General features: G+C 39.1%; 1 protein-coding gene across 1 annotated transcript in view; it reads right to left on the reverse strand.

Moving 5' to 3' along the window:
- Nucleotides 1-11,254: 11,254 nt before the first annotated feature.
- TSPAN13 (tetraspanin 13) overlaps nt 11,255-16,974 on the reverse strand; it is a 31,779-nt gene continuing 26,059 nt past the window's right edge. The window contains exons 5-6 of the mRNA XM_077856659.1: nt 16,218-16,331; nt 11,255-12,387 (exon numbers count right to left, since the gene is read on the reverse strand). Coding sequence (XP_077712785.1) covers nt 12,313-12,387; nt 16,218-16,331 — 189 coding nt within the window. The 3' untranslated portion in view covers nt 11,255-12,312. The remainder of the gene's footprint in view (nt 12,388-16,217; nt 16,332-16,974) is intronic.

Consider the following 16,974-nt stretch of genomic DNA (forward strand, 5'->3'; position numbering starts at 1 on the left):
ATTTCAAACAATTGAAGAAAAATGTAACACAGTGGAAATCTAATAATTCTGTGAAGCCACTGTGAAAAAAATATATGACTGTTCCTCAACAAATTAAGCAGAGAATTGCCATACGATTCTGAGTATGTACCCCAAGCATTTGAAAGCAGGAAAAGGCTACGGGGCACTCCTGTTCATAGCAGCATTATTCACAATAGCCAGGAGGGGGAAGCAACCTAAATGTCCATCAGTGGATGAGTGGATAAACAAAATGCAGCATATGCAACCAATGGAACATTATTCAGCTTTGAAAAGGAAGGAAATTCTGACACATGCTGCAACATGGACAAACCTTTTGAAAACATTATGCTAAGTGATTGAATAAACCAGTCACATAAGGCAAATACTTGCTTTCCACTCACAGGAGGTATCTGGAATAGTCAGAGTGGTAGTTGTGAGAGCTAACAGTAGAGGGGAAGGGGGTGGGGCTAGGGCTGGGGGAAGGAGAGGGAGCGTTACTTTTTACCAGGTACACACTGTCAGCTCTGGAAGATGAAAAACCTAGTGGGGATGATGGTTGGGCCACAATGTGAATGTACTTAATGACACTGAATTACACACTTAAAAATAGTTAAAATGATATTTTGATATTATGACACATCTTATGCTCTGTGTATTTTACCACACCAAAAAGAAAAAGAATATTTTATCAGTTTTATCAGAGGTCCCAAGGCTTAGGGGGGAAAAGAGAAAGTAATTTAGAAAAAAGCTGGTAGGGCAGCCCGGGTGGCTCGGCGGTTTAGCACTGCCTTCAGCCAAGGGCCTGATCCTGGAGACCCGGGATCCAGGCCCACTTCGGGCTCCCTGCATGGAGCCTGCTTCTCCCTCTGCCTGTGTCTCTGCCCCCCCACCCTCTCTCTCTCTGTCTCTCACTAATAAATAAATAAAATCTTAAAAAAAAAAAAAAAAAGAAAAAAGCTGGTAATATAAATCACCTGTGAGTCATTTACATGGATGACCAACATGCCCGGTTATACCATTTTCACCTGCTTGAGGACTGCAGTCTTCAAATGAACATCTACAACTGTTTAGCTCTGCTATGGTTTTTTTTGTTTTTTGTTTTTTTACTACTATGGGTTTTTGTGTGTTTCAGGCATTCAGTAATCCTAAGTAGCTTCTAAGGTCCTTATATTTAACAGTCACTGGTGAGCACAGGAGCTGGGGTAGGATTTAAAAAAAAAAAAAAAAGCTCTAAGGCAGGAACAGAACCCCCTTCAGTTTGCTCACCAATAAGGCAGGCTTCAAAGTCTAAGTAAAGTGAGCCTGACTTTTTAAAAAGCCATTTGTCAAGTTATGACCTCATAAACGGTAAAAAGCCAGATGCTGAAAGTAAGCGATGGTGGTTTCACCCTCCAAGTGATACCACAGTCTATTGTTTACCGTATATTTTAACTCAGAACTCCCTCCCGCCCTCATTGGAAAATGAATGCCAAAAGCTGATTTTCCAGAGGAGAGTGGATGAGAAGTAGCCTGGCATATGGTAGAAGAGTCTGATTTTCTCCCCCCTGCCCACTTTCTCAGGAGGTAGGTCAATGACTACAATTACTCAGTTGTGATTGTGACGAACAAGAAGACCTTTGTTCTCTCTCTCTCTGGGGTTGAGTGGAGGAACAGGGTAAAGGGCATTATTAGGTTGTTCCCTTAAAACTATTTAGAAAACACTGACCAACAACACATACTATAATTGCATTTGGCATAGATAACCAGGTGTAAAAATTAACTTGCCAACCCCCCAAATAAGAAGTGCATAGCAACTTTACACAAACCCCTCACATTTCCAGAAACCTGAAAAACTTGGTCTTTAACTTTGTCAATTCTAACAAAACAATTGACATGTGAATGATCCTATTTGTACAATTATGATGTCTAAAACTTTTCCTATGAAATACTATGAAATAAAAATGTGATTCTAATTTGTTCAGTACCAGCTATAAAGCTATAAAATGAAATTGTTTCATATATTTACTTAGTGCATTTTCAAAAGGATGAATAAACTTAAACAGGGTCAAACAAATATTTAAAAAAAAATTGTAGGAGGAGGTTTTTGCCTTAAGGAAACTAAGAACTTGAAACCCCACTTCTGGATTCTTTTCCCTCTCTGCAAGGTTGTACTCAGCAGCATATCACTGAGGTCGAACATGCAGAACTGGTTTTCATACCAAACTTGTTTCCATCAGAGAATCTGAGATGAATTTATGCCACATGAACTCTGATTTGCAGCCTAACATTTTTCCTTTGCATTAGCATTATATTAACTGAAGTTCCACCCTTAACATCAAGTCTGATTGGGCAAATGTTCTAAGAAATATTCCTCTAAATGGAATTTGTAAATAGGGAATAAGAGACATTTAAAAAATAAGTAGAGCTTCTTTTTTAAATCAATGCGAAGTGAAGAGAGAGGAGCTCCAGGGTCTGGAGTATGCATTACAGACATTTGTTGCAATTCAAAGACAGACCCTGATCTGAAACACCCTCCTTGGACCCTGTGTGTTTACAGGCAACAGTTCTAAGCACATAGACAGTGGCCCTCTTATAATCCTGGGATCAGACTGACTTCTGCAGCCTCATTAGCAGCCACTTGGGATTCAGAATAGGCCATTCCAGTGGGTTTATAATAAACTGTGCAATGTGAGCTGTATCTCTGCACGCAGACACAAAGATCACAGGAGACCTCCCAGACACAGCAGGGCAATGTCTCACCTTCAGATCTGCCTGAGGTAACAGAAAGCCTGAATTAATCTAACAAGGCTACTCTTGGTACTTGAAAATGTATTATTTCTTGAGTGGTTAGCCATTCGTTACCACCCATTCTTAGAATCCTATAGTTTAGAAGCTCTAAAGGTTCATGCTTCCCAGGCCCCGCTTTGTAATTGGGTTGACCCAAATAAGGCCACTGCAATTAGAGCAGAAACCACGGCTGTGGAAGAGCTCTTTCCAATATAATCCTTGTACCAAGAAAAGTATTACAAGACATGAGAATCTCATGGGAACTTCAAAATGTAACAAAGCAAACAAAGAAAATACAAAAGGCCTTAAAGACATTATTCAAAAATCGCACTTACTTCGTGTGTCACTTATAATCACATCTTATGGCCTAAGTAGGAACATTGTTAGGGTTGCCCAGAGCTGAATATGCCATCGAAGAAGAACAGAATGTGCCACTCCCTGGCATTAAGATTGTTTTGAGCTCATTATTTCTGAAAAAATTAAAGCAGACACAGGAGTAGCTTTGTAAACAGAGTAGAAGTTAACCCTTCTTTAAGGGAAATTTATGCTTATAAAGGAAATCTCTATACGGAAAAGGGTTTCCTTCTCTGTACCAGGAAGAGGATAACTCCAAATCACAAGAAATTTAGCACTGCAGAAGTCACTGATTTAAATCTATATGACAAGCCTTACCTTTATTTATAGTGCTTTTTCTGGTAACCCTCATAGCTGTCTTTCCTTCCAATTCCCACATCCAAATATACACACACCTTGCTTTCTTTGGTCTTTAGCTAAGATAGTATCTAAGATGGTGTCTTGTGCCATCTTGGAGAATTACTCAGTTTGGGGTAATATCTTAGCTATATATAGATATGCATACAGGTTAATAAATATTATGGATGTTAATAAACATGTTTTTCTCTTGTTAATCTGACTCGTATTAGACTGAGTCAAAGACAAGAACTCAAAAAAGGGAAAATTATTTTTCCTCCTTTAAGGTATGATGGGAATTGCATAATTTGGTTTTCTTAAAAGATAAAGCAGTCTTCCACAGTCATGGAGGTGACACAACCACAGAATGCTCTAAAATTCTATAGATAAACCATTTGTCCTCTTTCTCGGCCTAAAACCCATCAGCATGACAATTACCAATAAAATAGTATATGCTACATAGGATACAATAACTTAATTGTTAGTAACATGAAAGAACTTACATATTTTCCCCCAAATAAATATGAATGACTTCTCTTCTAAAAAAAAAAACAAAACAAAAACAAAACAAAACAAAACAAAAAAACAATTCTCACTATAGAGAAAATATTAAATACTGTAACATTTCAAGAAAGAATTTGGGGTGGGCTGGCAGGAGACATTAGTGCTGGAAGTTCATTTCTGTGGCTGGATTATACACTAAAACACCGGCACTCGGCTCTAGGTCAGAGAAAACAAAGAGAGAGCAGGCATGAGTGGAGGAGCAGGGTCCTCCCCTCCCCCGGCCCCACCAACTTACCTAGGTTACTTTCAGATCCTCCTGGACACCTATGAATTCAACCTGAGATTTAAAGAGAGAACAGCTGGAACACTACAGAGAGAAGGGTTTTCGCTTCTAACAAAGTAGGAAGGAGGAAAAACAAAATAAATAAGAATCCAGTGGGAGAGGGGCCCCCGCGAGGAGCCGGCTAAGGGGGCGGCGGGAGCCTCCAGGACAGGAAGGCCCAGCCCCGGAGAAGCGGGAACTTGAACAATCCGCACCGGATTCTTCCCGGAGGGAAAGGCGCTCACGGGGAAACCAGGCAGGATCGCAGGAGGGGCAGTGGAGCCCCAGGCTCCCGGGGTCACTAACAGGGGAGGTGCGCCCCGGGGAGAGCGCCCCGCACCCCGAGGGCCGAGCGGGTAAAGGGCTGGAGCAGCGGCGGGCCCGGGAGCAGCTCAGGTGGCGGCTCCGGGGAGGGGGCCCCGGGGAAGGCAATTCCAGCAGCGCAGGCCCCGCAGCCCAGAGCACCGGGGGACACAGCCCAGGATCCTGCGCTCCACCCCCCACCCCCACCCCCGCCCCCGGGACAGGCAGAGGTGGGGAGGGCACAGGACAACCAGGATGCTCCTGCCAGGCCAGTGAGGACTGGGAGACTGTGGTGGTTACTGGGGGAGCTGACTCCAGGGCTGGGGACCTGGACGCTGCCAGTGGTGTTGTTCCTCCTGGTGTCATTCTGTGCCTGGGACGGAGTGGGGCCTCCGGAAAACAGGGGCCTCACAGGGTCAGCAGCTCCCATGGAGCCATGCACCCGGTAGGGGACGGGGCAGCTCCCCCAGGTGCACACACCTGAGAATCAGCACAGCAGCCCCTCCCGCAGAAGACCAGCTGGAAGGACAGGGGAAGAGCAAGTTCCTGACCCAACAGCTGCTGGAAAGCTCCAGGACCAAGGGAAAATTGAGAGAATATAGTATACAGAACTAGAGGGTTCCCCCCCCTTTGTTTTCCTTTTCCCATTACAACTCTTCTTTATATCAGACTAAAAATTTCCAGTATTTTTCTCTTTTCCCACCTTGACTACAATATTTTACCACCTCTTCATTTTTAAGATTCTTCCTTTTTGACTTTCATATTTCTAACAATTACAGGTCCTAGATATATTTTCCACTTCTAGATTCCCTTCAACATACTCAACTTAATTTTGGGATATATACAATATGTGTTTGTTTTGTTTTGTGTTTTTTGTTTTCTCTGCCTCATTTTGTTCTACAATGGCAGAAGTTAATACCTTCTAAAACATGACCAGTATACACCTAGAACCAAGTGGTATACTGTGCTCGTTCATTCTGTGAGATTCCTCATTCCTATTCTGCCCCCCTCTTTTATCTCATTTGTGTTTTGGTTGTCAATGTTGGGGCCCACTACAAGTATTACTGGTTTATATAAATTTGGGACTGAGCATCTTCTAACATAACTTAATAGAAACAAGAGGATCACCCTCTAGAATCCCTCAGGTAGACTATATTCCCCCCTCCACTACAACTTCATCACCACCACCATCTCCCAGTCCCCCCCCCCACCCTTTTTTTTCTTTTTTTCTCTTCTTCTTTAGGATTCTTGGCCTTTTCTTTTTTACTACTTTGTTTTAAAGTTTGTTTTTTACTTTAGTGGTCTTTTGTTTTATTTCATTCTGATCTTTGCTTTCAATTTCTGGTCTCTGACACCTCAGCAGAATCATCTAGGGTGAAATTTACTTAAGTCATGGTTGATATTCTGTATGAGCCCACTCATACAGCCACTCTGCACTGAGCAAAATGACTAGAAAGAACTCACCACAAAAGAATCAGAAACAGTACTCTCTGCCAGAGTTACAGAATTTGGATTACAATTCGATGTCAGAAAGCCAATTCAGAAGCACAATTATAAAGCTACTGGTGGCTCTGGAAGAAAGCATAAAGGATTGAAGAGACTTCATGACTGCAGAATTTACATCTAATCAGACCGAAATTAAAAATCAATTAAATGCAATCCAAACTGGAGGTCCTAACAACAAGGGTTAATTAGGTAGAAGAGTGAGTGACATAGAAGACAAGTTGATGGCAAGGAAGAAAGCTGAGGAAAAAAGAAAAAAAAAAAAAAAACAATTAAAAGACCATAGGAAAGGTTAAGGGAAATAAATGACAGCCTCAGAAGGAAAAATCTATGTATAATTGAGGTTCCAGAGGATGCCAAGAGGGACAGAGGGACAGAAAGCATATTTGAACAAATCATAGCTGAGAACTTCCCTAATTTGGGGAGGGAAACAGGCATTCAGATCCAAGAGATAGAGAAGTCTCCCCCTAAAATCAATAAAAGACCATTCAACACCTCAACATTTAATAGTGAAACTTGCAAATTCCAAAGATAAAGAGAAGATTCTTAAAGAAGCAAAAGACAAGAGATCCCTAACTTATATGGGGAGAAATATTAGATTAACAGCAGACCTCTCCACCGAGACCTGGCAGGCCAGAAAGGGCTGGCAGGATATATTCAGGGTCCTAAATGAGAAGAACATGCAGCCAAGAATACTTTATCCAGCAAGGCTCTCATTCAGAATAGAAGGAGAGATAAAGAGCTTCCAAGATAGGCAGAAACTGAAAGAATATGTGACCACCAAACCATCTCTGCAAGAAATATTAAGGGGGACTCTGTAAAAGAAAGAAGCAGCCCAAAGAAATAATCCACAAAACAAGGACTGAATAGGTATTATGATGACACTAATTTCCTATCTTTCAATAGTAACTCTGAACGTGAATGGGCTAAATGATCCCATCAAAAGGCACAGGGTTTCAGACTGGATAAAAAAGCAAGACCCATCTATTTGCTGTCTACAAGAGACTCATTTTAGACCTAAGGACAGCTACAGCCTGAAAATGAAAGGTGGGAGAACCATTTACCATTCAAATGGTCCTCAAAAGAAAGCTGGGGTAGCAATCCTCATATCAGATAAAGTTTATCCCTAAGACTGTAGTAAGAGATGAAAAGGGACACTATATCATACTTAAAGGATCTATCCAATAAGAGGACCTAACAATCATGAATATTTACGCCCCTAATGTGTGAGCTGCCAAGTATATCAATCAATTAATAAACAAGGTAAAGACATACTTAGATAATAATACACTAATACTGGGAGACTTCAACATGACACTTTCTGCAAATGACAGATATTCTAAGCACAACATCTCCAAAGAAACAAGAGCTTTAAATGATACACTGGACCAGACGAATTTCACAGATATTTACAGAAATTTACATCTGAACGCAATTGAATACACATTCTTCTCAAGTGCACATGGAACTTTCTCCAGAATAGACCACATACTAGGTCACAAATCAGGTCTCAACTGATACCAAAAGATTAGGATTGTCCCCTGCATATTTTCAGATCATAATGCTTGAAACTGGAACTCAATCACAAGAAGAAATTTGGAAGAAACTCAAACGTGGAGGTTAAAGAGCATCCTGCTAAAAGACGAAAGGGTCAACCAGGAAATTAGAGAAGAATTAAAAAGATGCATGGAAACTAATGAAAATGAAGATACAATCATTCAAAATCTTTGGGATATAGCAAAAGCAGTCCTAAGAGGGAAATACATCACAATACAAGCCTCCCTCAAAAAATTGGAAAAAAAAACTCAAATACACATGCTAACCTTGCACCTAAAGGAACTGGAGAAAGAACAGCAAATAAAACCTACACCAAGCAGAAGAAGGGAGTTAATAAAGATTTGAGCAGAACTCAATGAAATTGAGACCAGAAGAACTGTAGAACAGATCAATAAAACCAGGAGTTGGTTCTTTGAAAGAATTATTAAGATAGATAAACCATTAGCCAGCCTTATTAAAAGCAAAAGAGAAAAGACTCTAATTAATAAAATCACGGGGCAGCCCCAGTGGCACAGTGGTTTAGCACCGCCTGCAGCCAGGGCGTGATCCTGGAGACCCAGGATTGAGTCCCACATCAGGCTCCCTGCATGGAGCCTGCTTCTCCTTCTGACTGTGCCTCTGCCTCTGTCTGTCTCTTTCTGTCTCTATGAATAAATAAAATCTTTTAAAAATAAATAAAATATAAATAAAATAAAATCACGAATGAAAAGGGAGAGATCACAACCAATAAACACCAAGGAAATACAAACGATTTTAAAAACATATTATGAACAGCTATACATCAATAAATTAGGCAATCTAGAAGAAATGGATGTATTTCTGGAAAACCACAAACCACCAAAACTGGAACAGGAAGAAATAGAAAACCTGAACAGGCCAATAACCAGGGAGGAAATTGAAGCAGTCATCAAAAACCTCCCAAGACACAAAAGTCCAGGGCCAGATGGCTTCCCAGGGGGAATTCTATCAAACGTTTAAAGAAGAAACAATCCCCATTCTACTAAAGCTGTTGGGAAAGATAGAAAGGGATGGAATACTTCCAAACTCATTTTATGAGGCCAGTATCACCTTAATTCCAAAACCAAAGACCCCACCAAGAAGGAGAATTACAGACCAATATCCCTTATGAACACAGAAGAAAAAATTATCAATAAGATACTAGCCAATAGGATCCAACAGTACATTAAGAAGATTATTCACTATGACCATGTGGGATTTATCCCCAGGATGCAAGGCTGGTTCAACACTTGTAAAGCAATCACGTGATAGATCATAACAAGAGAAAAAGCAAGAACCATAAGATCCTCTCAATAGATGCAGAGAAAGCATTTGACAAAGTACAGCATCTATTCCTGATCAAAACCCTTCAGAGTGTAAAGATAGAGGGAACATTCCTCAGCATCTTAAAAGTCATCTGTGAAAAGCCCACATCCAATATCATTGTCAATGGGGAAACACTGGGAGCCTTTCCCCTAAGATCAGGAACACAACAGGGATGTCCACTCTCACTACTACTATTCAACATAGTACTAGAAGTCCTAGCCTCAGCAATCAGACAACAAAAAGAAATAAAAGGCATTCAAATGGGCAAAGAAATCAAATTCTCCCTCTTTGCAGATGACATGATACTGTACATAGAAAACCCAAAAGACTCCACCCCAAGATTGCTAGAACTCATACAGCAATTCAGTAACGTGGCAGGATACAAAAATCAATGCCCAGACATCAGTGGCATTTCTATACACTAACAATGAAACTGAAGAAAGAAAGATTAAGGAATCAATCCCATTTACAATTGCACCCAAAAGTATAAGATACCTCGGAATAAATCTACCAAAGAAGTAAAGGATCTATTCCCTAAAAACTACAGAACACTTCTGAAAGAAATTGAGGAAGACACAAAGAGATGGAAAAATATTCCATGCTCATGGATTGGAAGAATTAATGTTGTGAAAATGTCAATGCTACCCAGGGCCATTTACACATTTAAAGCAATCCCTATCAAAATACCATGGAGTTTCTTCAGAGAGTTGGAACAAATCATCTTAAGATTTGTGTGGAATCATAAAAGACCTCGAATAGCCAGGGGGATATTGAAAAAGAAAACCAGAGCCGGGGACATCACAATGATGGATTTCAAGTTGTACTAGAAAGCTGTGATCATCAAGACAGTGTGATATTGGCACAGAAACAGACACATAGATCAATGGAACAGAAGAGAGAACCCAGAAATGGGCCCTCAACTCTATGGTCAACAAATATTCGACAAAGCAGGAAAAACTATCCACTGGAAAAAGGACAGTATCTTCAATAAATGGTGCTGGGAAAATTGGACAGCCACGTGCAGAAGAATGAAACTAGACCACTCTCTTGCACCATACACAAAGATAAACTCAAAATGGATGAAAGATCTAAATGTGAGACAAGAATCCATCAAAATCCTAGAGGAGAACACAAGCAACACCCTTTTTGAACTTGGCCACAGTAACTTCTTACAAGATACATCTATGAAGGCAAGGGAAACAAGCTAAAATAAACTATTAGGACTTAAGATAAAAAGCTTCTGCACAGCAAAAGAAACAGTCAACAAAACTAAGACAACCTACAGAATGGGAGAAGATATTTGCAAATGACACATCTGATAAAGGGCTAGTATCCAAGATCTATAAAGAACTTATTAAACTCAACACCCAAGAAACAAACAACCCAATCATGAAATGGGCAGAAGACATGAACAGAAATTTCACCAAAGACACACACATGGCCAAAAGCACGAGAAAATGCTCCGCATCACTTGCCACCAGGGGAAATACAAATCAAAACCACAATGAGATACCACCTCACACCAGTGAGAATGGGGAAAATTAACGAGGCAGGAAACAACAAATGTTGGAGGGGATGCGGAGAAAAGGGAACCCTCTTACACTGTTGGTGGGAATGTGAACTGGTGCAGCCACTCTGGAAAACTGTGTGGAGGTTCCTCAAAGAGTTAAAAATAGAGCTACCCTATGACCGGGCAATTGCACTGCTGGGGATTTACCCCAAAGATAGAGATGCAGTGAAACAGCAAGACACCTGCATCCCAAAATTTATAGCAGCAATGTCCACAATAGCCAAACTGTGGAAGGAGCCTCGGTGTCCAGCAACAGATGAATGGATAAAGAAGATGTGGTCTATGTATACAATGGAATATTACTCAGCCATTAGAAACGACAAATACCCATCATGTGCTTTGAGGTGGATAGAACTGGAGGGTATTATGCTGAGTGAAGTAAGTCAATTGGAGAAGGACAAACATATGGTTTCACTCATATGGAGAATATAAAAAATAGTGAATGGGATCATAGGGGAAAGGAGAGAAAATGAGTGGGAAATATCAGTGAGGGAGACAGAACATGAGAGACTCCTAACTCTGGGAAACGAACGAGGGGTAGTGGAAGGGGAGGTGGGCAGGGGGTGTTGGGGTGACTGGGTGACAGACACTGAGGGGGGCACTTGACGGGATGAGCGCTGGGGGATATGCTATATGTTGGCAAATTGAACTCCAATAAAAAATACACACACACACAAAAAAACCAACAAAGCAATAAAGAATTCCACTTCACTTAATTCGTTTAGCAATTCTACCATTACTTTCTTTTAATCAAAACATTCACACATGACGAAAGGTTTCCATTATTTAATATTTTAACATAATATACAGAACCACAGTACTATTTCAATTTCAAATTATGGGAGCTCACATTCAAATATGCTTGGATTTGACAAGTTGCTGTTACAATACTGAGAAAAGTCATGAAAAAGGTACTTAACAATTTATAAGATAATCAAATATCTTTTTGCTACGTGGGCCAATGCATTAATAGTAACTTGTTTAAAAATGCAGTCTTTTTGGACCTCAAATTATTATAAAAGAATATGAAGAATATATAGCTATACTTTCTGAATTTCTCAGACCCATTCCATTTCAAAAGCTGAAGGCAAATATTACACATCAGAACATTCGTGAGATCCTTTCTCCTCTGTACTTACCTGTAAAAAATCAAAAACTAAACCACACTTTCCTAAGGACATAGCTATTTCTAGGCTACATTAGTGTAATCATAAAAGACTACTAGAACTAAATAATCACTTTTATGTTAACAATTTTCACCACAATACAGCTTTCCTAAAAAGACAGAATAAAACGAGGGATTTTGGATTTCCCTTACTGAATTTAACATAATAGAATCTCATACCTTCTGGCTTTCATAAACTTCAACTCATTTTTTCCAATAGGAACTATCTACACAGCACAGTGCTACATACAATTAATTATTCCAGTGAGATGTATATTTAGATTTACAATAGGATCAACACAATAGTGCCATACAAAGTTCTTCTGCAGGTAAAAATGCTAAGAAAGGCCACAGTGGACAGTGCCAGACACTGTGAGGACAGTAGATTCCAGGTACCACTGAGGTTTAGAGGGGACCACAAGTTTCTAATTTTTTCAGCAATGGGAAAAGAAAAACATTTAGAGAAACATAAGAGTAAAAATATATAATTCCACTGTCAATAATAATGTAACTTTTCAGATACTGCTTCCTTAAACAGGCAATTAGCTGAACTTTAAGTTAGAGAAAGTGAACAAGATCCAAATATGAAAGATATTCCTTGTTTTCTCATCAAAGGAATGCACTAGGATTAGCACGAGGATCTTTCTGGTTCCTGTATCTGTAGGTCAGCCAAACACCCAGGATCTGGAACAGAAGACAAAAAAAAAAAAGAAGAGAAAGTAAAAGTTTTACCTACTTCTTCAGTGCACCAATAAATATCTGGAACCCCTCAAGTGTTGGCATCATTTGTTCAAAGAGGAAGATATTTCTTTTTCCCTTTCAAATGTAGTAATTGTCTTAATTTAGATGCTCTGAAAACAATTAACATGAATACTGGCCCTCCAGAGATTTCTGCATCCTCAAATCCCAGGACCTCGGACAAAGTTACCTTATGCAGTAACAGGGACTTTGCAGGCATGACTGGGTTAAAGATCTTGTGACAGAGAGTTTATATGGGTGGGCTCATTGATGTAATCACAAGGGTCCTTATAAAAAAAGAGGCAGGAAAAAAACAATGTCCACATCCTGTGGACAGAGAAAGTCCACAGGATGTCAGAAGCAGCAGGAAGCAGAGTCAGAGAGAAGGTGCTGCATAGCTGCCTAGAAGGTGGAGGACAAGGCCATGAGCCATAGAGCACAGGAAGCCTCTAGAAGCTGCAAAGGGCAAGGTGACATGTTCTCCCAGAAAGCCTCCCAGAGGAACCTGCATTTTAAGCTTCTGACCTCTAGCAGTATAAGGTAATAAATGTGTGTTGCTTTAAGCAACTCTATTTATGATTATTTGTTAGTGCAGCAAGAGGAACTTAATACAAACACTGAATTGTCTGGATAACTAAAATATCACATTATTTTGATAATTCAGAAACACTGGGTTGAGGAAAATTCAGCAATAACAAAACCCCCCACAATAACAAATTTTGCCAACACAGATATTTAAAAAATATTTTAATTCCTACCTTATGGGGATCTATACTTTTAGGAAAGTACTAAGTTGTTAACATGCCATTTGCCAAGCCAGGTTCACTGAAGTGTTAATATATATATTTTTTTTAAATAGGGAAGTGTCCATTCTATTTCTGCTACCTCAAAGTTGATTTACTTAAAATAACCAAAAATTTTTAGACCGAAAATGACAAAATTTTAATGGAACAAAATGAATTTCACATTATATTTTCCATGTTAGATCTGTGCCAGCTTTTTATCTAAATTTTGTTTGACTTCATAACTACTCATTAGTCCTTTAAACTACTTCTAGAGAATTATGATCCAAAATGTTCTCCATCACCACAGTAACAATCTCTGTGTTACTGTACCATTCACTGTTGGATAAATTATTATTAAAATCCCTAGCCAGGATTCAAAGGACATGGTATATAAAAGATAGACCAGGATTCCATGAAAGATCACTAAGTCTTCTTAGCTCTTAAGACACCGAAGACTCATGAGTTTATAGTCTTTAAATAAATAAATAAATAGATTTATTTATTTTAGAGAAAGAGCAAGCCAGAGTGTGTGAGTGAGGAGAGGTGTGAGAGGGAGAGAACCTTCAAGCGACTCCTCGTGCTGAGCACCGAGCCTGACATGGGGCTCGATCCCATGACCCATGAAATCATGACTTGAGCCAAAACCAAGAGTCAGACGCTCAACCAACTGCACCACCTGGGTGCCCTTCATGAGTTTATATTCTTAAGAGAATTAATATTTTTAAAAAACAGTAGGGGGAGAGTGAATAGACAGAACAGCGAAGATTTCCAGGGCAGTGAAAATATTCCTTAGGATATTATAATGATAGATACATGTCATTACACAATTATCCAAATCCATAAAATGTACAAAAGTAAACACTAATTGTAAACTATGGACCTCGAGTGATTATGATACGTCAATGTAGGTTCATCAACTGTAACAAATGTCCCACTCTGGTGAGTAATGGCAATAACAGGAGGGACTATGCCTGTGTAAAGACAAGGAATATGTGGGAAGTTTACATATACATTTACTGTACTTTTCTCTTAATTTTGCTATGGACCTACAACTGCTCTTAAGAAAAATAAATTCCTTAAAAAAAAATAGGCACAACTGAAGATAGTGTAACTTGATGAAGAGAAAATGGAGCTGCTCAAAAGAATTAAATTCACAAAATAAATTCCAAATATAAAAAGGAAACCACATGGAAAGATCTGGCTAATGGGGGATATGGAGATGGTTCATCCCAGTTTTTCTCCTATCGATATTTTTAAATTTTCATGGAAAAAGATCCTACTTTTAACAAGAAACAAAAGAATAATGCACAGAATTGTTTTTAAACAGTATATCAATTTTCTTGAATCAATGTCATAACCAACCCACAAGTAAGACAGCTCTTTTCTGAGAAAACATGAAATGAAAAAACTGCTCAGAATAGAGAGATGTCAGGGGAGACTTCTTTTAAAAAATGAATATTAACTTTGGTCTTTATCTCAACTTTGTTAATACAGCCAAGTGTGAATTTTTCATTCTCAAGGGAAGAAAAGGAAACTGAATAGAATATAATATATCCACATATATGTATATATAATGTGCTATATACTGACCATATATCATATACATGTTATATAAATTAGATATGCAAATGCAGTATATGCATTATATATAGAATATTAATTTTTTTTAAGATTTTATTTATTCATGAGAGACACAGAGACATACAAAGAGGGAGAAGCAGGCTCCCTGTGGGGAACCTAATTCATGACTTGATCCCAGGACCTTGGGATCATGCCCTGAACTGAAGGCAGACATTGAAATACTGAGCCACGCAGGCATCCCCTAAATTTTATTTTCTCCTGTCAGTCATTTCTCACGTCTTAGCCTAGATAGAAGGAACTTGAAGGGCAGAGAAACTGTTCCTTCCCCAGCACTCTAATTTAACCAGCTCATTACTGAAGACCACAAGCTGGTCCACGGGTTTGCTATTACAGCAATAAACATTCCTGTCTATTCATTTTACATAGCTATAGGATTATCTCCAAGAAATAAAGCACTGTAAGTAGAATGTATGAATTTTTCAAAAATTAATTTTGATACACATTGTCAACTCAGCTATATCAAAAAACATCCAAAGATATCAAGAGCCTCATAAAAACACTGCAAAAGGAATTAGCATTCCTCCAAAACTATCCAACAATATGAGTGTGGTTTTGCTTACAGACATATATATTACATATCAATGTATTAATATGATATACATATTATATAAATATCAATATAATATATTAGTATTATATAAATATCAAGTTACTATAAATAAGAAATTAATACTGTTTATCTAAGTTTTGGAAAGCTAGGAATAACGAGGGATGGGCTTGGAAGGCAATTTTTAAAGCATATCTTTATATGTATGTGTGTGTTCTATAATATTTATATTTAATAGTCTGAATGTCTTACCTATTCCAAAATGAAATCTAAAATTTTAATTTATCATAAAACTCTACAAACAGAAGACTCTAGAAATAACTTGGTCTAAACTCATTTCATTTGTTCATTACATTTTACATAATTTAATAGTCAAGCATCTTGCCCTGTATAAAATTAAACCTAGATCCGTGAGGTCTTCTGTTTTCAAGCCAGGGCTCCTCTGATTATAATCCTAGTTCTCCATGAGAATATTCATTGATACATTCCGAAAGTTAAGGGCCATGCTAAGGCAAAATGCCATGCCCTCTTGCCATATAAAACAGAAATCCCTGGGATCCCTGGGTGGCGCAGCGGTTTAGCGCCTGCCTTTGGCCCAGGGCGCAATCCTGGAGACCCGGGATCGAATCCCATGTCGGGCTCCCGGTGCATGGAGCCTGCTTCTCCCTCTGCCTATGTCTCTGCCTCTCTCTCTCTCTCTCTCTGTGACTATCATAAATAAATAAAAATTAAAAAAAAAAAAAAAAAAAAAAACAGAAATCCCTATGACAAAAGTGGAAAGATAGTGAGTTATTTGCACCCACCTCTGTAAAGCTGAAGAAGAGGCCAATGCCACCAACAAACCTCAAAACCTCTCCAGCATATTTTCCTATTATTGGAGCACACAGTGAGCATGGGTGGCTGCTTTTGGCACAGCTCTGTATCAATTAAAAGAAAAAAAAAAAAGGACTTTTATTTCAAAGTACAATTACAGACAGCAGATAAACACTGAACACACCTAAAAATGAGTGAGTAGAGTATTATACCCGATTGGGACCTTGGCTGTTTAGTATTATCCTAAATTCTTAGATGGCTCCAAAGATTCCCAACCCCAGCTTACACTCCCCAAGTAATCACCCCACCTTGAGTGTGGATGGGTTTTGTGAAAACGATACAGTCACTGCAATGTTCACAGGGTGGTTACACAGACATCATCTTAACAGAATGGAGAGATTATCATACTGACTTTGATGCTGCCATATTATAAGATGGCTGTATAGTTAGAACCTGAGAGCAGCCTCTAGGAACTAAGGAACACCCAGTAAGAAAATGGGACTTCAGCACTACGACCACCAGGAACTGAATTCTGCCAACACCCACTGAGGTTGGCAGAGTACCCCAAGCCTCAGATGAGATTGCAGGCCTGGCCAACACCTTGATTTCACCCAGGTGAGACCTTAAGTGGAGGACCCAACTAAACCATTCTCCTGTTCCTGATTCATAGAAACTGAGACAACACATGTGTCACATAGCACTAAAAAGCTAATAATCCCACAAAAGAGGCCTCATCGAGGGAAAAAT

Source organism: Canis aureus, chromosome 18 (genome assembly GCF_053574225.1).
Source record: "Canis aureus isolate CA01 chromosome 18, VMU_Caureus_v.1.0, whole genome shotgun sequence".
Lineage (NCBI taxonomy): Eukaryota > Metazoa > Chordata > Mammalia > Carnivora > Canidae > Canis > Canis aureus.